Source organism: Ammospiza nelsoni, chromosome 7 (genome assembly GCF_027579445.1).
Source record: "Ammospiza nelsoni isolate bAmmNel1 chromosome 7, bAmmNel1.pri, whole genome shotgun sequence".
Taxonomy (NCBI): domain Eukaryota; kingdom Metazoa; phylum Chordata; class Aves; order Passeriformes; family Passerellidae; genus Ammospiza; species Ammospiza nelsoni.
Window position 1 is genome coordinate 28,793,350 of NC_080639.1, and position 19,568 is coordinate 28,812,917.

The 19,568-nt window shown below is 42.5% G+C and overlaps 1 protein-coding gene across 3 annotated transcripts in view; it reads left to right on the top strand.

The window, feature by feature from the left end:
- Positions 1-1,822: 1,822 nt before the first annotated feature.
- Positions 1,823-19,568, top strand: part of SLC15A2 (solute carrier family 15 member 2) — a 45,488-nt gene continuing 27,742 nt past the window's right edge. The window contains exons 1-7 of one of the 3 annotated variants that reach the window (XM_059476387.1): positions 1,823-1,879; positions 6,498-6,544; positions 9,822-9,909; positions 10,519-10,660; positions 12,481-12,573; positions 13,662-13,761; positions 18,762-18,852. In XM_059476387.1, the coding sequence (XP_059332370.1) occupies positions 1,831-1,879; positions 6,498-6,544; positions 9,822-9,909; positions 10,519-10,660; positions 12,481-12,573; positions 13,662-13,761; positions 18,762-18,852 (610 nt within the window). In that variant the 5' untranslated portion in view covers positions 1,823-1,830. Of the gene's footprint in view, positions 1,880-6,366; positions 6,545-9,821; positions 9,910-10,518; positions 10,661-12,480; positions 12,574-13,661; positions 13,762-18,761; positions 18,853-19,568 lie in introns of those variants that run through there. The other 2 variants (XM_059476388.1, XM_059476386.1) reach the window with 2 other exon arrangements.

A 19,568-nucleotide genomic window follows, 5' to 3' on the forward strand; every position in this document is an offset into this window, starting at 1 on the left:
CCTTGCTACAATAGCCTCTTAAATAATTGTTCAGAAATAAAAGCCCTTCCTCATGTGTTCCTCGTCTCTCCCTGCCCAAATCTTCTAATATAAGTCACAAAAGTCACAAGCATTACCAAGTGAAGCCTTTTATTTTTCCCAAAAACTATTCTCCCTCCAGCTTTTCTTCTCTGTTGCATTGTCTGGCCTGTAGTGCTCATATGTCTTTTCTGCTTGTTTTTCACAGTGCTTGCCCAGAGTCTCATGCTGCTGGCTTTGCCATGCTGTGCTTTGTACTTATCTATGCTGTATCTTCTTATAATATGAATAATACTCCCTGGATCCTGGCCATACTTCCTACATTATAGATTTAAATTCTTCTTACCATATATCTTTTCTTTAATATCTCTTCTGTGCACAGCCTGCTCTTTTTTAGCCATTATTAAACTTTTGCTTCAGTCCTCCTTTCACAAGCCCCTCACGATTTGCCATCATCTTTTTATGAGTTTTTCATGCTGTTCTTCATCTTTTACTTCAGGCTTTGCATCCCTTGTTGCTCTATCAAATGAATAATCATATGTAGGAATTTATTCCTCATTTCATTTTGGAGTTTGATTGTGATCAGCTTAGGCTTCTCACTATCGCACATTGTAGCTATTGTTGTGTGCTTCTTTCCTCTCTTAAATTCAGGTGTCTCTCAGTGTTTCCCTAGTGCATCTTTCTAGTCCTCCTGCCCAATCCCACTGGTCATCCTATGTCCAGCTAATAGCAGAGCTCATCAGGATCTGACAGCCTGTTTGTAGCCTAGACTTTATCTTGAGGTGATGATGATAGATACAGAACCTTGAAGCAGGTGGGACTTGACTGCAATAAAAAGGTGAAGGATGCAGATGGCTTCAGGGCCATGCTGTTGGGTAGTGGAGACCCCATTATACTCTATTGCTGAACTCACTCTAAACTACTTCTGTGTTTGCAGAAAATATCTGGGGTTTTCCCCTGCAGAAGAGTTTCCCTAAAGCCTCTCTGAAAGAAAGTCACAGCAGTTTACAGGCAGTTACGGGGGAAAGCAGAAAGGAGTAAAAAGTGGAAGTGCAGTTGAAAAATTATTGATTCTCCTTCAGGCAGCTCATGGCTTGAAGGTGAAAAAGGGTCTGGAGGGACAATGTTATATCTGTCAATGTTATACCTGCTTTCCTGTGTGATATGTGAAGAACTGGGAACTGAAGCCGGACTGTCAAAGGTTGGTGAAATCCCGTGTCTTCTCAAAACCATTATCTTCTCACTAGGTGCCCCATCCCTGGAAACATTCACAATCAGGTTTGACAGGACTCTGAGAAACCTGATCTAGTTCAAGATATCCCTGCTTATTGCAGAGGAGTTGGAAAGGATGGACTTTGAAAGTCCCCTCCAGCCCTAACTGTTCTGTGATTCTATGATAGTGAAAGACATGTATAGTTAAGACCAACACTGTTGCTGGTGTACCGTGTCAAAAATTTGGATTTATGGGCAGCTGTAGATCCTATCTAGTCACAGAGCCAGTCCCTATCCTCAACCAGAAGTAGTAATTTTATTGAAAGATAGTGTAGCTGCACTGTGGAGTGATTGATCGTGAACATCCATGAAAGGTGCCATGCAGCCTCAGAGGCTGTATTCAAGAAAGGCAGATTCCCTATGACATTTGAGAGCTGAGCAGAGAGGACTTCAGATCAGAAATAAATGGAAGTTTAACTATTTTAGTGGTGGCCAAAGGACTGCTGTTGAGAAGTGAAACATTAACAGCAGAGTGAAAGGGAGCCGGGATTGCTTAACGAGGTTCATCTTCAGCAGAGCTGGGCACGTCCAAGGCACGGAATGGCAGAGGGGGACTGCACACCACAGCCTGCAAAGGAAGCCCAAGCTGGTGAGGAAGTGTTTAAAGATTTCTTCTTGCTGATAGTAGGAGAAACTGAGGGCAAAAAGGAATGAGGAGGGATGAGAAGTTTCTCTGATTGTTACAGGTTGACTTGTGGCCAGATGACAGGTTCTTAAATGCAGATTAGGTACTGGATATTGTTAGTGGTATTGATCTAAATGCCTTCACAATTTTAAGTCTGTAATGGCTGGTGAATAGAGGAGAGATGTGGGTTTGAAGGCTTCTGGCATATTTTCCTGGTTGTTCAAATGATTTGATACATCATTTTCTTAAATTTCTTTGAAGTTTGGGAGAAGTCTGCAGGCAATGGAAACCACTCTTGATCTGGATAAATCAGTTAAGCCCTGCTCTTTCTTGTGATCAAAGAATTGGAGAAAATAAGCCAGAAAAGACGTCCAGAGGTTATCATGTCCTTCCAGGGTCTGGTCATTAAGCCCAAAGTGTTGCTGCCACATATTCATCTAGTTTCTTAAAACCTGATCTCAGAAACAGAGAAAGAGGAGAGAAATACAAATATGGCAAAAGGGCTATAAAAGTATGGCCAGTGTATATGAATTAACAATAAGACTCATTATGAAAAGACAAGTGTGGCTGAGCTGAAAATTAGGAAGGGATTGTACCTCTCATCCTAAGGGATGAGATGAATGCAGGTAAAAATGAAGAGATTAGTTGAGTATAAACAGATTAAGGTGCACAGTACTGCAGCAGGGAGCAGTGAGAATGTGAGGATTATAAAAGCAACGTGAAAATGCAGATTCTCTTTCTGAGGATTTGGGAACCAGAAAAAAATTAAATTATGAACTGAAAGTCATAGCAAAATGTATTAATGGGAACTTCTGGCTATGCAAGGCATCTGGTAGCTGAATATAACATGTAAACATGAATCATCCTACAGACTCCCCAGTTGCATAAGGGATAATTCAAAAATGAGGAAATTGTACAGAAAGTAGTCCTTGCTTTCACACTTACCAGGTGAAGTAGTTTGGCACAAGATTTTTACAGAAACTCAGGAAGGCACCTCTTCTATATGCCTGCTCTGGAACAGGACCTGATATTTATGTAGTCCCTAATGCATTCTTATGTAACAGACATCGCCACACCATCTCTGTTCCAATGCTCATCTGTCCTCACTGAGAGGGAAATTGGAAAAAGGAGCCCCAAATATTCTTTACTAAAAAAAATCAGTTATTTCTCTCATCTTGTCCTCAACAAAAATGGATTATGGTTCTCTCTCTGGCTGTTTTTCCTGTCAATGGAAAGGAGTGGCATTTGGTATTCTTCTTTCCCAAATTTCATTGCTTTCATTCCAGAGTTGTAAAATGGTTTCTTCCATTTTGCAACACCATTTTGGGTTCATACCCAGTTGTCTCCCCGGCTTCTTCACCCTGGTTTTGAGTACAAACAAGAGCACCATGCTGGCTGTGCTGAAGTTTTCTTTGCTCATGGAAAAGCTGAGGACCTGCATGTTTCATGCTTTCCTAATGTGATGGAAAATCATTGATACTCTTAGAGGGATTTCCCAGTTGTCCACTATTATGAGCATTTCATATGAACCCTATTTCCTTGTGAGAGATCAGAGGCACCAGAGTTAGGATATATCACATACAGAGCTGCTCTAGCTGTTACTTCACTTAACAAAGAATAAAACAGTCTGGTTTGAGAGCGTTTTTTTCCAACCTGAAATGGCTGTTTTGTAATCCTTATTCTCCTTTTGGTGCTTAGAAGGGATTATCTGATCAAGTATCTCTCTTGTTATGGAGGAACACTCCTGGAGGAACATTGGCTTTTTAAAGGCAGTGGTGATGCTTGTTTTGCTTTTGCCTTCCACAAGGAAAGTGGCTCAATGTGGTATTCAGCACTTGAAGGTGAATTTCATCAGGCTTTGATGATCTGAGCACATTTGAGATATCCAAATATTATTTAAGCAGTTTTTGTCTCATTTCACACATACTCCTACTGGTTCATTTCAAAGGTGTTGCATACCTTGTTGCAATTTATTTTTTAGTAAAAATAACAAAAAGGACACAAGTTTCCTGGCTTCTCTGGATGATTGTTTTCTGGTTTAAATAACAGCTTTTCATTTTCCTTCCTCTTTCTCCAATATTGACAGCATTTCTAACACCTTTTCTTATTGCCTTTTATGTCTCCTTGCTAGCTGTGGTTCATTTTGTGCCTTAGCTTTGCAGACACACTTCTACCACTCTGTTTGATCTGTTTGTCTATACCTGTTTTCAGAAATGCCACCTTATTTCCATTTGTGGTACAATTCCTTCCTGATTTTCAGTCCAGTCGCACAGGTCTCCTTCTATCAAGTATCATTCTGTATTTGTATCTGAGGTGCCTGCAATTTTATTCTCCTAAACTTGTTTTTACTGTTTGCTACAAGTTACCATTTATTGCCAGACATTTAAATTCCTTTTCTTCCTTTCTGTCTGAGAAGACCTTCTGGCAGCTAGTGGCCTAAACAGCTCTGCAGTGTATTAGACAAGTAGTATGTTAATCCTACTGACTGATAGGGTTTTTTCATGCTAGCATTAAAAAAAATAATCATTTAGCTTATGTGACGCACAGGGCTGTATATACACAGAGGAAATATAGCTGCAGGAGGCTGAAAATGTTAAGGCATCACACTACAGCAGCATGGAAGCACTGTGCAAGGGATGGTGAACCCTTTCCTGCCTTCCTTTTTTATTATTCCTTTAGTAACTCTGCTGCTGTGTTTGCTCTGCTTGCCTGTGTATGGCAGAATACAGCAGGTTTCTACTGGGAGCTGTAGAGAAATACCTGGGCCATGAGATGCCAGCAGAGGACTCAGAAATATTTCTGCTGCCTCTAGCACGGGGTCAGACTTGCAGGACTCGAGCAGGTGCCAACCTGGTGTGTAGGGACAGAACCCATGTGAACAAGACCTGTTCTGCCCCCATCTGGGTCTGCTTTTGAGCACTCATGCCCATGAAAAGGGCTTGATAAACCCTGGAGGCTGCACCCCGGTGAAAAGCAAGGCTGTGCATGTGTGCAGGTCACTGAGAGGGCTGAAGACAAGGAGCTGGTTTGGGGCAGTACCAGAGGAGGTACCAAACTCTTGTTTTGCCACTGCTGTAGAAGAAAAAAGAAACAAGGAAGGGGTAGAGCTTTCTGGCACCATCTGAAGTTTGGCCTCCAAGTCAGCTGCCCAGCTGGCCCCATGTTTAGCTGCCCAGTTAGCAGGAGTGAGATGGAATCTCTGGGGATTTTCAGAAGCAGCAATGCCAGAGGACACAATGGATAGTAATTATACTTCTGTGCAGTCCATCACATCTGATTCTCTTGTGTAAGTGTTCTCTACGTCTTGTTAACAAAAACTGAAACCAGATTAAGGATCTGTGGTGTGACCAAGTCCTCTTTCCTGGTTCATCAGCTGCAAACCTGGTTCTTGTGATAACCAAACACTATCAGCAACTCAGTACTTGCACTAAGGATGAGTTTATGGAGACTCCTTGTACCAGCTGTGGATTCTGGGTGTGGTCTGTGCATTCCTGAGAAGAGAAGGGAGAAATATTTGGGAAAATTCTTTGAACATTTGCCTTTTAAAGAAGCCAAGTGTAAGAGGAAGAAGAAACCTCTGCACTGTGCTGAGGATACAGCAGAGCCACAAGCACAGAGGATAGTTTATGGAAGGTTGTGAGTTTTGCTCTGGAGTTGCAACTGGCACTGGAAGAATGCAGATGAACAGCTCCACTATTGCCATGGGAAGGGCATGGAAGGAGGAACAACTGTGTACCTGCAGGGAGCTGAGCCCACATGGCTGCAGGGGGAACCCAGGGACTCCCAGCACAGATGGGCTGCATTTGTCACATATGGAGCCCCAAAGTGGTTCTCTGGATAATAGAAAGCGAGAGAGAGGTGTTGGGGCTGCTTCTGGCTGCTGGCTGTGCCCGCTTGATTGAACTGTCCCATGGGAAAAGGCAAGGTCATTCTAGGGAATTTCTGTGGGAATGAACCCTGGGTCACTTCACTCCTGCAGTAGCAAAGAAATGATTTAACACAGTGCAGGCATCTGTGACATCCAGTGTCCAAGGGTTTGGTGTGATGAACATTTTAGTAGTTATGTCTTGGAACGTGTGGCTTTCCAGTGAAATGAGATCCCTGCAGAGTAAACCTATCATTACCACACGGGGAGGGAGATGCACGCTCTGCTCCTAAATCCACAGGCAGTAGGTGTATCTGGGACCTGGGATTTTATTCAGCTCACATCTGTGCAGCATCCAGGACCGTGCTGGGCTGGTGCACGTAAAATAGCTGGGGGCATGCCAAACAACAGGGAGGTCTGTGCCACAAAGTGCTGACAGCCCCAACCTGTGACTGGTTTAGGCTGTGTTCCCTGACTTCTCTTGAACTCTGGAGCTGTCTTTCCTGGTAGCATCTCCCTCCCCTTTCTGCCCTGGCTGCACAAATGTGCTCAATTAGGGTTAACTCAAACTGAATCAAACTTCGTGCCTGAGGTTGGAAATCTTCCCAGTCAACTCACCACAGCCACATAGCATGGTGGGAGACAAGGCGAGAGGGGAGATGAACGCTTTTCAGAGAAACGAATCCAAGGAAACTTTGTTCACTTTTATTTCTGCAGGAGATGATCCCCCCAAAGGAGATTTCCCTCTTCAGAAAAAATCTCCGGTAAGTGTTACTGCTGGTTTCCTTTGCTTTGCTTTCTGCTCAGCTTGTTTTAAACATTGCAAGATCTCTCTGTTCTCTCCTCTGTTGTGCTCTGGCTACAGACAAACACCCTTTCTTGCAGAGGGTTGAAATAAGCCTTAACAACTCAAGGCAAAAATCTCTCCACTAACCTGATTAAGTTAAGAAAGTGCAGCTTAAAGGGAAAGCACAAACTGTCTGAATGTTTGGGGAAAAGGGTAAGGGTTTTTATTGCCTTTTCCCTGAACACTACTTTCCTTGTGGGAAAGAACTTAGATCTCTGAAGTGGATGGGGCTGTTGTGCAAAGGAGGGAGGGAGCTGAACTCTGTTTAGTTTGATGAAACCCACCAGGGAAGGGTACCCAGATGCTGAAAAGCAGAAGGAAGGACAGGGATTGAGGACAGGCCACTGGTGAGTGTTACAGAGACCAACTGCAGTGCCAGAACCATGAGTTTACATTTTTGCCTCTGATTTAAAGCCTGAGTCAGGTGCATGTGTTGCTGCCTTGCAGCTTTGATGTTTGTGCAGGTTTTCAGGCTAATTCTTGTTGAGTGCTTGACCCCTAAAAACTGTTCACTGCATAGCATTCAGGAAGAATTTGGCTTAGGTTGTAGCTGCTTTGACTTGCAGGATAATATGTAATACTTGATCTTAAAACTCACAGTCATGTCATTAGCAAACCAACTATTTAACTCAATTTTAATTACTGTGCAGACATTAACTATTGGATATCCAGAGCTCCTGGGAAATATTAATCTTTATCCTGTTTTGCCATTAGTCAGCAAGAAGGAGAGCTGAAAACAAATGTCTCCTGTAGTGGGTACTTTAAATGAACTATCTTTTTTCCAAAGACACGGTCTATCAACTTCCACAGTATCTTTAAGAGATCCATAATCCCACAGATCCCAGGCTTGCTGTGGAAGCTAAGCACTGCAGACTATCTGTGTGTTCATGAATCCAGGCTTGACCTCCTTGCTTTTGCTGGGGCTGTTTGCTGAGCACGGTCCTCCTCCGCGAAAGCGAGCAAACCGCATCTGGCTCTCCACATGGATGAAAGCTTCCCACTTTTGGATGTCCAGGCAGGCCACAGGCAGGTCAGTGATACAGTGGAGACAATACATGAGGGTTTCTGCACGTGCTGATGCCATCTCATGACACACAAGCCAGATGGAAGCACCCCTGTTTGTAAGTCGTTGCTCTGTGTTTGTAAGCACTTACTCCGGGTGGTGGCTCAGGCGCTTGGGAAGGTTTAGCTGGGAAGTCACTGCCCCCTGCTCTCCTTTCCTTCTCGTCTGTAGGAGGTGCCCATTCCAGAGCAGGAGTGGCTGAAATGAGTCACTGCACCTTAAACCGGTGCAAATAAATCCACTTGAACTTGTGCACTGGGTGTGGAGGGGTGAGTTCAGGCAGCAGTGCTCCTGCCACCTGTCCACCTGGTTTGGACAGTCACTCTCTGTACCTCCACCAAATGTTATTAAATGCCATGAGTATGTATAGTAAGGTCTGGGAAGGAGAGGAAGAAAAAAATCCCTGTTGTACAATTTTACTTCCAATTTCATAAAATGCCTCCCAGCACAAACATGAAATATAATCTGCCTCTTAGGGATTTTCTTCTATTATGAAAAGCTTGTTGGAGAAAAATATTCTGTGTGTGCATATGGCTGTGTGTTTGTGCATTTACAGCTTATATATGCCACCATTTTTAGACTAGTCTAAAAGCAGGAGGCCCCAGTGCAGTTTCCAAGGGAGCCCACTCTTTCTTACAAGCCATATTGCTGAGCACAATGGTTTCAGAGTAAATCATAAATAAAATGGATAATTATGTATTTACTCTAGTAAAGTAACATGGTTAAGGGTTTCTTATAAAAAGACAGCCCTTTGGTGAGAAAAATATATATATTATATATAAAAATGGACAAAAATATTTGTCTTTAGAGGATTAAGTAATGGAAAGTAGGGGGGAGGTGGGAGTTGTGGAGTTTTGATTTTCTGTCTGTTTTGTTGCTCTTTCATAATGTTGAGGAAGACAGTGTTATTAAACTGTACTCTTCTAAACTTGATGCCATTGCTTTGGGAATCCAAATAAGCTTAGGTCTCTTGGTAGTAAAATAAACCTGAATAAACACATATATTTTGGTACTTTATTTGCATTTGGGACTCTGGGAAGAAATACAGGAATTCATTATTTCTGACATGAGGCACAGAAATGGATGTGAATAGTTCATCTCACTTCACTGGCCCATACCATGGCTGTTTAAATCTATAAATATAGTTGCATCTGTTAATATCACACTCCCCCCAGATTTCCTCACCAAATCCATGGCCAGCCCCTCTCCTGCTAATTGGCAGAGGCTGGGCAGTGCTGTGCAAACCTGCTTTCCTGTTGTGAGGCAGTGGAGCCACTAAGCAGCTGGAATCTGAAAGCTGCTTAGCTCAAACCACGGTGGGGTAGCAAGAGGGACAGAGGCCCACACAGGGTCATGCCAAGACTCATCTGTTTAATGCTTTGTATTTCACTTGGGAAGTGATGATGTTAGCTGCAGTAAAGTCAGGCTCAGGGAAAGAGTGGCCACACTTAGACAGGTTTGACAGTCTCATCACTGGCTTTTTTTTAAAGTTCTGATTAATAAATTGAATTATCCATAGCTGTGCCAGCAATATTGAAATATGAAATGGATGCCATGCCTGAGGGAGTGTCAGACAGAGAGCTGATGCTCTGCTTCAGTGAGTGGTGGCACAGCTCAGCACAAGTGAGGAGCAGAGATTGAGAGAGGGAGCAGCTTTACACACAGAAGCAGACAGCAGATCCCTGGGGTCTCCCAGTTTCTGAGGCAAGGTCTGATCTGGTACTAGAAGAGGGAGCAGTTTTGGGGCAGGGTGCTAGCTTTATGTGGAGTGCAGAAGAAAAGGCATCCAAAGGTGGTTTTTTTGGTATCAGTGACATTTTAGCATTGCAGTTGAGAGTTGGTAGCACCCTTCCAGTGGAGTTCCTGGAGCTCCAAGCATGGTGGGCTGCTGAATCCCCATGGCAGTCCTTACTGGGCTCATGTCAGCCCGGCTGATTCACTGGGGAGCCTTAATCAAAGCAAGAGTACTGCGAGGTACACTCTCTCCTTTGAGTCCAGCTCACAGGCCAGTCAAGCAGCTGTGGGCACTCTGTTTTTGGACTGGACTCCTCTCCACCACCCAGACACTGTGGGAATCTGTTGCTGGGGTGAAGGCTCTGACAGTTTATATGTTCTTGTTTGTCTTCCACAGAAACTCTGTGGCTCCAACTACCCCCTGAGCATTGCCTTCATTGTGGTGAACGAGTTCTGCGAGCGCTTCTCCTACTATGGCATGAGAGGTATGTGGCTGTGACTTTCCTGTCCTGATGTCTTTAGACAAGCTGCACTGTTGTTTCTGAGCTGTGCTGGGTGTAGTATCAGCTGTCTTTCAAAGTTAATTGATATTTTGGAATGCACATATGAACAGTGTATCCTAACATTGTTGCTGTATCTAAGATGAGAAGAAGTTGGGACTAGAGGGCTCCAAATGTACCTTCCAGTCTAAATTATTGTACAATTCTCTATATCAAACCTGGTTTTCTACTGTGTGATGTCTTTCATAGTTGATGTGCAATCAGTGTGTTTGGGAATTGAATCTTAGAGGCACCTAATCTGTAAATAGAAAAAGTGCATAAACAGAACTACAGGTTAGGGTAAGATAAGCTAGAAAATACGTTTTTCAGCTAAACATAACGGTTTATGAGCAAAGGACGTCAGATACTCATATATCTCATTTTAGCTTCTCCTGTGTCAGAGATTATGAAGAACAGGTCTGGAAGCACAAATCTTTACACAGCACTGCTCAGTTGCTAGACAAATCAGTAGTTTTCTTGCTACCATGATCCTGCTTACCTGCAGATATACACATTAATTATCTGATATGATTTTTTTTGTTTGTTTCCTTTTAGCTGTCCTGACACTCTATTTCTTAAGCTTCTTCCACTGGGATGAGAATCTCTCCACTGCTGTGTACCATGCCTTCTCTGCGTTGTGTTATTTCACACCTGTCATTGGAGCCATCATGGCAGACTCATGGCTGGGCAAATACAAGTAAGTGAAGACCTCTCTCTAATTTAGTCAGCATGCAAGGACAGTGCTGTGTGTGCTCCCAGTTTTGAGCTAGCTCAGAGTGCAGCAGAGACACACTTGTGAAGGTCAGCTCTCTTTTAACAGAGCTGATCTGTTTGCTCATGCTGTTCTGTGCTTGTCTAACACCCAAAGGCCAGTAGGCAACAAAGTTGGGACAAATTAAATGTTACAATAACCCTTTTCCTCCACTGTCCTTCCCTACCTGACTGCAGGAAGCTGAGGTGTAGGGCAATTAACCTTCAGTTTGCTAAGGTCTGCTTCTGAGAAAGATTCAAAGATAGTGAGGAAACAACGTCATCATGTAGATCTCAGATTCAGATATCATTAACTGTAATGTACTTACACTTCTCACAGCATAGGTAGTGTATCAGCACACCCACTTTTATGCCTGATTAATCTGTGTTCTCTCAAATCATTTCCATCAGCACATAACCAGGTAGACTCTTCCTGAGTAAGAGTCCTTAGGCAGTCTTCCCTTCTGATGATAAGCTGTGGAGCCAACATCTGCCCCAGAGTGGTGATGAGCAGCTGGATATAGGACTTTCTTTGCTTGGCACTGTTTTTCATTGTCTGAGAAGTCTTGGCTGTCAGGGTGATGAAGTGCAGCTAAACTTTTCTCTCTAAGACTAAGCCTGTCTGGCAGAGGTGTCTCTATAGGAAATAAACAGCTGCCATATGCCTATCCATAAGAAAGTTCTTAAGGAGCTGTCAGTTCTGTGCTCAGTTTTAGTCATTTTCTTGTCCATTTGAATGAAAAAAAAAAAAACAACCAAACAAAAAACAGTGGGACTTCATTAAATTTATTATTTAAGGTCACATAGCAATGTTCATTAGTTTTGAGGATATTTATCTTGCAGCACGATTTTGTGATAAGGTAAATCCTTATACAAATGCTCATGTGTTAGTCAAGAGACTTTCCTTGGAGTAATCCCTATAATTTAATGGGAAGTGGCTTTTACTGTAGTAGCTGAACCTTGGCCAATATAACAGATTAGAGGGGCTTTTAGGAATGATCTGATGTGCTGCTAAATTAGCTGTTGCAACCAGGGTTTGAATGCATCAGGGATCTCTTCCATGCTCAAACCTCATAGGACTTCTGTCCTGTTTCTGTCCTTACAAGTCCTTTGATTTGCCTCTGTATGTGTCTTCAGCACAAGAATACATAGATTTCTCCTAATCTAGAGGGTGGTGAAGGAATAGAATACACTCAAGAGTCTGATCATCCTGCTCATATTTCTTCCTCTCCCTCACCAATGGGAGGCAGATAGATGAGCTCAGTCTTTCAGAGATACTTGGGACCCAAAACAGACTTACAATGAGGAAACCACACTCCTAATTCACGTTTGTTGGTTAGGTGGGTTGAATGTGGGCAACAGTCTCTAGATATCCCTTCCAGTCAAGGGATCCACTTATGCACATCCTACAAAATGCCAGTTATTAGTAATCTGGAAACTGAGTTGGGCCTGAACAGTGCTCTTCTCTTTGCAGTCTTCCATGCATGACAAGACTGGAACACTTTTCATTTATTCTGTTCAGTAATGTCTGCAAATAAAGCATGGGCTATCCCTCCTTAATCTGATCCCATTTGCATATCTATTCCTTCTAGTGCACTCAGTGTTGACACAAAGGAATTACAGCTGCCCACTGTACCACTGGTAGAACAAACCAGTTCTTGTGTGCCAGCCAAGCAGAGCTGCCATGCCAGGGCCCATGGGCACACTCTGTTTTCAGCTTGTACATCTCCCAGCACCTCCAGTCACTGCTGTTTGCTTTCCTCACAGGACGATCATCTACCTCTCCATTGTGTATGTTGTTGGCCATCTGATAAAGTCAGTCGGTGCCATTCCATCCCTGGGCAACCAGGCTGTTCATGTGTAAGTAGCCCTTGAAGCCACAGTGCTCTAGCAGGTTGTGATGGTAGTTTGCCCAAGTCTGTAATTTGTTTTATCTCCATCAGAACAGCATTTTGGGGGCTGTGCATGGATTACTCTCATCAGGGAAGGGTTAGAAATATCTGACTAAGAGCAGAAGGGTGGATCTAGTGTGTGAACATGCCCAGATGGATTTGGAAATCACCACACAGACTCTAACCCCTCTGGCACAGGCATTGGGATCACCCTTTTCTGCTATACCATGCTTTTGGTTTGGTCTTCTGTATCCAACTGCCTGCAGCAGGCTCCTTCCTGGAGCCTGCTCATTTCATCAGCACAGCTGCCCAGCTCAGCAAGGTTCCCCCATCTGCATGGGAACACAAAACTGAAATACATTTTCTGATGACAGGGGAAGGGTCTGTCTCTTCCACAGGATACAACCCTCTAGATTCTGAACTGATAGGCTTGTCACAGTAGTGTCTCTGAAACCACCAAGCTGGTTTTGTCAGTGTAGTCATGGCTCAAAAAATATGCACGTGCAGGCAGGAGCACATGTTGTTTACAGAACAGTTTTCTTTTGTCCCAGACCTGGTCAGTCCTGGTACTCTTGTTCCCTAGAGACATAATCTGTCAGGCCAACAATGGTATTTTGAAAACCACTGGGAAGTAGAAAGCACACAAAAAGGAGCCTAATTCAGTTTGTTTGCTCTTACCCAGACTACAAGGTTGCAAAAAGTACTCCCCTTTTTCTTTTTTTTTCTTTTTCTCAATTGATCTCTGACACCTTTTGTTGTCATATAAGTAAAACTAATTCCACAGATCTTTGATCTCCTATATGTCCATTTGACCTCAGAACAACAAGAAACTGACAAAACCAGTTTGGTTAATTGACTGCTATGGAATGCAGAAATTAGGATAATAAATTTGTTTTTCAAATTATTAGGATACTTAATTTGTTTGTTTATCTAGCTCATCATAATTGCCTGCGTGCAAAAGACAACATCAGAGGAATCATGGTTGGGTGGCATTAAAATGCTCTCATAAGCTCTGGAAAGGTTTTGCAATGGTGATATTTTTGTTCTTGCATGAAGGGTCCTGTCTATGGTTGGTCTGTTTTTGATCGCCCTTGGAACAGGAGGTATCAAGCCCTGTGTCTCTGCATTTGGTGGGGACCAGTTTGAAGAGGAACATGTAAGACTTCTTTTCTTTCCTAAAATCTGCGGTGTCTGCTTACTTTGTGAGGATGTTTATGTGATCAAAATCCTGTTGTGCTTGAATAAGGCCAATTTGCTGGAAAAGACATAGTAAGGCATGAGGTAGGATGGCTTGCATAGGACTTGAGAGAATCTAGATGCTTCAGGAAGGCAAAATGACAGCAGAACAGGATTGATACTGGAAAGGATAGGTCATAATTGCATCAAATCATCTAAATGTTAATTGGACATCAGAGTAGTTGAAAAATCCTGTCTTGCATATCGCAGAACTGTGTATATATCACATCTTAACAAGGGTGATTATAATGCACTGCAGTGGAATATGGCAAATGAAAGAAAAGACTATCACCAGCCTATGCTTCTGTGGGATTTTTTCCTCAAATCAGTCATAGTCCGTGTCTCAGATCTTATTCAGAAAGAACTGTAGGAAATTCTAGTGTTTTGCAAGTAATGCTAGAATGTTTTCTGGATATTCCAGAATGAAAGGTTCTGAAGAGTTGAGAAAATGTTTCTGTTTAGCTGTGTTTGTGCTGTGTATCCTGAGAATTGTAGTCCAGGTGCTTTGTGTCCTCATTCTCTGTCATGAGTGCTTAGCTCCTCATCTGCATTAATCTCAAACTCCCATTATTCAGAACAGGGGCTAAACCAGGGATAAGGTAGTACTTAAAGGAAGCAAAGCAGGTCAGGAAGTGCTAATCCTCAGGCAAAATGCTAAATTTTTCAATTGATTTGAAGTTAAATAGATTTGTGTTGACCTAACACACAAATAAAAATCTCTATTTTCTCAATGACAAGTATTCAAATCACCAAGTCGTGTGCAGGGCATAAGTCATCAAATATGTAGAAGGCCACTGCTACAAAAAAGAAAATAAGTGTGAGGGTCTGTGGTGAGTAGGCTTAAACTCAAGGAGGATTATTTAGGACTGACAGTGTGAAATTTTTTTCCAGAAGTAGATCGAGAGAAACACTGGAAAATACTAGGGCCTTTGTGAGATGGAAATTCCCATCAATGGAGACATCAAAGAAGGACATTAGACTAACAGTGTGTCAGGAAAAGCACTGGTCAATTTAGATAAGAGTTGGCCCCTTGAACAAGGAGCCCAGTAGGGCAGTTTTCTCCTTGTCTTTTGCAATACCCCAGTATGAAGTCAACATGTAATGAAATAATATAGACTAAATTTAAAATGTTGGGAAGACTTGTGCTTTCTGCACATGAACTGAGTGATGCTGAAGTGATGAAGCTTATGATTACTAAGAAGTAACAAAAGATGGGATGTTGTGTGGTCACTTGTCCAAAGCAGATCCTCCTGCAGGCATGTCTACATGCTCTCATGTGCTTTAGGGGATGTGGCAGAAAGGGGATCAGCAATGCTCTGCTGGTCACCAGCCTCCCCAGCTGGCACAACTCTGACCAAAAGCAGGCTGGCAGCACAGCACACGTGCTCTGGGATAGCTGCATGCATCCCAGTGCATGGACATCCTGGCTTGCCGTCCCAAAAGAATTCTATGAGGTCCAACAGCAGCATTTACACAAGTGCTACTTCTGTGAATATTAATGATTAATAGTGTTTATCCAGCATCTTTCAATTACCACCTAATTACAGTATGATAATATGTAACACTTATCTTCAGAGTGTTTCATAGACTTCAGCTGATGAATCTCAGCGCCCCTCTCAGGCACATACATATTATTATTCCAACTTTACAACTACAGCTGCATCACAGAGAGAAAACCTGAACTGCCTGTGGTTGTGCGGGCCTCTACCCATTCTCTGGCATTCAAACTACATCTCTCCAACAAATTTATCAAATACAAAGGCTCAAACATTCACCTGTGTGCTACCTTCAAGAAAAACTAATTTAGAGAAAGAAAACTGTAAAAATCATTCTGATAAGAACAACGTGTTCTGCTCTATGCATTCTTTTTCAAACGTTCTTTTCAAAATAGAAAGTTTTCTATTTTAGCATTTTGAAATGACTTGGCCTTTCAGAAGAAACAAAATGTTTTATGCTATGTGATAGGAAGTTTAAGTCATCAGAATTGGAATGAGAAGTTTTGATTTTGTAAGGAATGAAAGGTTTGAGGCCAAACAGAATGTTTCTTTCCTCTGGAGTGGTGTTTGAGGGGTCTTATGTTTTATTTTCTTCCACTCCAGGTAGGCTGAAATAAGTTTTAAAAATTCACTATGAAATGAAGCATTCCCCCTTAATTTTCAGGATGCCAATAAACTTCATCTGAGTCCTTAAGTGCACAGGCTTATTTGTTTTGTCTGAAAACTTGGAATGAGGTAGTTCTGTGTATAAATAACTAAATTACCCCTGCTATTCCTAGAGACAAATTTATGCTTTGAGGTAAATGCACAACATCAATCTGATTCTCTCTAAAGTACTTCAGGAGCATAATAGTCTTGGGTCTGCCACTTTGAGAGTGGTACTATTGCAGACAGTGATGGGGACTAATTTGGTGGGAGGTCAGATAGGGAAAACAGATTTATCTGCAGGAGATTTCCAAATGCCTTTGTCTATGGGATTAGAAGTCCAAGTTAAAAATGCCAGAACAAAATTATATTTACAATATGTTATATGAATGTGAAGCTGCTGCACCCATTAATTAGGGACCAAAGCTGCTTTCAAACAGTGCAGTATGGTGTTTAAGGGGCTAAATAGCTTTCCTTTGTTTCTTTATTTTCTGGTTGCCAAGGCGATCAGGATTATCATGTACAGTACCTTTTCTCAAATTAGCTAATCCAAATCATGTTGTTAATGTGTGTCTGCTCTAAAGATTAAGACAATAGGGACGAAATTCTTTATTCCAATCAGTATAATTTGCAAGCTGTTGGGTCATTATTTTTGTAGTTATTTCAGCTTTTCTCTGACCATTTTTCTTTCCATCACTAAAATCTGAAAATGTGTGAAATAAGGTGCTCCAAATTCTTTATGCATCACTATCTTCTTCTCTTCCTACCACATTCTTTTTGGTAATTGTTGCTCTAGACTTTATCATGTCAAGAGCTGCATGCTTGAGTTTAGCTCTCAGAAATTCTGATTTGCTCAGATATCAAGGGTTAGAGACATGCCATGACAATTTGGCTAGAAGAGGGCAGGACTGTGAGGGTTCTTCTGCACCACCGTTGACAAGTCATGTGAGGGCTATCCAGGAATGGGGAAGATTGCTGAGGCTGCTCATCTCTCTAGTTTTCTCCGTGATGACAAATAACTAGTCAAAAAGTAGAATGAAAAAGAAAATATAATTTTACTAGTTTAGCAGTAGAAAGTTCTGGATTATCAAAACTACCAGCAAGGAAAGAAATATAACAGATAGTAAGACCCACTGCTGTTTTCTATTAACCATGAGAACATGCCATTGAGATGATTTTTATAATCCTTTCATCTAGGGTAAATAATTTAAGAGGAATGTATGGGTCAGCCTTGAAAATTCTAGGAAATAAAATTGTGTAAAAGCCAAAAGCTCAGTTGATGGGGTCTTCCTAACTGTGGTGGGTCATGGCAGAAAGCCCTTAATCCAAGTAAGGAGGCCCCCAGACTCCTTGGTGGGTGGCAGTGGGAGGTGATGGGGCTCTCACCCTCACCTTCTCAGCACCCACTTTACAAGGGGGCACAAAGAGGAGCCCTCTCACAGTCTCCCACCTCCCTTTCTTCCCTGCAGTAATCCCCTGTGATAAGATGCTTCTTGCCATACCGAGTAGCAATATTTCCTGTTGGCTGCACCATCAGTTACAGAAAGTTTTGTTACATTTTTGGAGCTCAGGATTCATTACTTTACAGCTGTCCTCTTTCAGCTGCCCGCAATTCTTCACGCTTTCTCCAGTTTTCTAGCCTTGTGAATATTGTTGTCTCAGGGAGCAGACGGAAGCAGGACACATTAGAAGGAAAGGAGACAGAACAACAGTCCCTGAGGAGTTTTCTAGCCCTCAGCTGAGTTAAAGCTTTGCATTCAAATGATGCTCAGGTCACAGAGATGAGGCTCAAGGTGCCCTGGGAGCTCTCTGTCGGGCACCATGCAATGTCTGATGCAATTTTCCCCTCTCCCTTTATCAGCTCAGGTGTCCCAGAGCTGCTGATACAGATGAGCACGGGGTGGGTCAGGTAGCCTGCTTTTGTTTCCCCTCTCTGCTGGCCCACCAGGCACAGGGAGGAGGTTAACACTGTATACAGCACACTGTGACTGTGTGTGTATGTCCCTTCCAAAAGCGAGGAGAGACTGCACACACACATTACTCCTGCACAAAAGACCCAACTCTGCATCAAATTCTTGATTCCTTCCAAATTATGAATTATGCAGGAATAAAGAAGATCAGCGTGAATTTTTGAATCTATAAACTATAATATGTTACAGCTTAGGTTAAATTCAAAACTCTTTCTCTTAGAGTTGATCCCTCTGTCAGGCTCTTGAATTTGCTCCCCTAGATTTAATTTACCCTATTAGTTTGAGGTTGATTGGCCTCACCTTGATGGTCTCCTCTTTGATGAATACTTCTCAATTGCTGGCACTTTTTCATCTATGCTGTGATTGCCAGTTCCTTAAAATATACAGGTTTCTTTTTCTATTTGTACGCAGGAAAGGAGGGGGGGAAAAAAAAAGAGCTCAGACATGGAAAGAAATTATGAGCTTGTCAAACCATGCCAAATTGGATTGAATTAGGTGACAAAGGATCTGAATCATGCTACTTGTTCTGAATAAGTAAATGCTTTCCCCTCCTTCCAGTCTCACAACACTCTCAAAGCAGCAGCTTTTCCTCTGAAATGCCAAAAAGCCCCAAAGCACTTCTCGAGTAACGTGAGCTGATTTGTGCGAGCATTTACCATCACCTGAACACGAGCTTGTTTGCTTAACATTTTATGCACTTTGTGTCAATATTTACCCAGCCTTCCTAATGAGAGAATTGATAGTGTTCAATTTGCAAGCCCAATGCTGTGTGTTAGCCATGACATTGACATTGTCTTCTCTTGTTTTAGACCTCAGAGAGAAGCAAGTTTTTTTCCATCTTCTATTTATCCATTAATGCTGGAAGTTTGATCTCCACGTTTGTAACTCCTGTATTAAGAGGTCAGTGTGGATTTAGAATAAAACAATAAATTAGCTGCCCTCTAACTACTCTACTGTGCATAGTTGGACTCTTATGACAACAGAATGGCAGAAATTATATTATCTGTGGAGTGGTCAGTGTATTGCATTTACACCTTGTTAATCCTGCTGTGGCAGCATAACAGATTTATGATACAGGCAGACAACTCACAGAAATTATATTCCTGGTTGTATTTCAAAGCCAGCCTGAACTGCAGAATTAAAACATGAAAAGTGGAAGGACCCATATGGTCATCTATTCCCCACTGCCAGTGAAGAACTTGGCCTCAGGTAAACTATGGATGGTAAATGAGCTTTACTGTCCTGTGCAGTATCAGGGCTGAAAAACTTAGCAGGGCTGGTTTTAAAGTCCTACCTTCTCCCTCCCACGGGGTGCTGCTGACTTCTGGAGGGCTCTGACCTGGCACTCAGGCTTGTCTGCGTGGATCTGCTTGCAAGATTGCTGCCCTGAGCAACTAGCCTTGAAGACAAAGCACAGGCCTATGCCCCATTTAAGACCTACTTTATATTCCAGCCTGCTTGCAAAACCCTTTTTAGTCCCTAAGCCTTGCTGCACTTAGTTCATTGTATTGCAGCGCTTCGAAGCCAAAGGGATTGGCACACTCTAAATACGGGCACAGGGGCAGAGCAGCAGGCCATAGGTGATGGGGACAGGGACAAGGTAGTCTTCACATTTA